We start from the raw sequence: 697 nt of genomic DNA, 5'->3' as shown, positions 1-697 counted from the left end.
GGAGCGGGAGGGAGGGACCTTCCCCACAGGTGGCTGAGACACCTTGGCTCCATCTTCCAGATCCAGCCTCTGGCCCCCACAACGTGTCAGTTGGCAGCATGACGGAGGGCACAGGGCTGCTGGTGACCTGGCAGCCGGGGCCCGGGGAGCCACGGGAGCATGTGGTGGACTGGGCTCAAGATGGGGACCCCCTAGAGGAACTCAACTGGACCCGGCTTCCCCCTGGGAACCTCAGGGCTCTGTTACCAGGTGAGGCCCCAGGATGCCTGGGTTCCCACCCCAGTGTTTACTGGAAAGCTTGAGGCTGGGAGCAGGGACTCACACCTGGAATCTCAGCACTTTGGGAGGCCGAGGAGGGAGGATTGCTGGAGTCCAGGAGTTCAAGACCAGCTTGGGCAATATAGTGAGACCTTGTCTCTACCAAAGAAATTAAAAAAAAACATTAGCCAGTGTGGTAGCGTACTTGTGAGGCTGAAGTGGGAGGATCGCCTGAGCCCAGGAGGTCGAGGCTGCAGTGATCTGTGGTTGTGGTACTGCACTGCAGCCTGGGCAACAGAGCAAGACCCTGTCTCTTGAGATGGGTAGACTTGCAGGAGGGACCGTTATAATTCAAGTAGCATTAATTCGTGTAAGAAATATTAACCAAGCCGGGCTCGGTGGCTCAGCCTGTAATCCCGCGCCTTTGGGAGGCTGAGGT

The 697-nt window shown here is 57.8% G+C and overlaps 1 protein-coding gene across 1 annotated transcript in view; it reads left to right on the top strand.

Annotated features, from left to right (window-relative positions):
* Positions 1 to 697, top strand: part of IL27RA (interleukin 27 receptor subunit alpha) — a gene marked incomplete at its 5' end in the record, with an annotated part of 14,095 nt that overhangs the window by 5,516 nt on the left and 7,882 nt on the right. The window contains 1 exon segment of the mRNA XM_021717028.1: positions 61 to 249. Within this exon segment, the coding sequence (XP_021572703.1) occupies positions 61 to 249 (189 nt within the window).

This window comes from Carlito syrichta, unplaced genomic scaffold (genome assembly GCF_000164805.1).
Source record: "Carlito syrichta isolate Samal-C Ts95f unplaced genomic scaffold, Tarsius_syrichta-2.0.1 Scaffold309188, whole genome shotgun sequence".
Lineage (NCBI taxonomy): Eukaryota > Metazoa > Chordata > Mammalia > Primates > Tarsiidae > Carlito > Carlito syrichta.
Note: the sequence above shows the minus strand (reverse complement) of the source record. Positions and strands in the feature narration are given on the sequence as shown.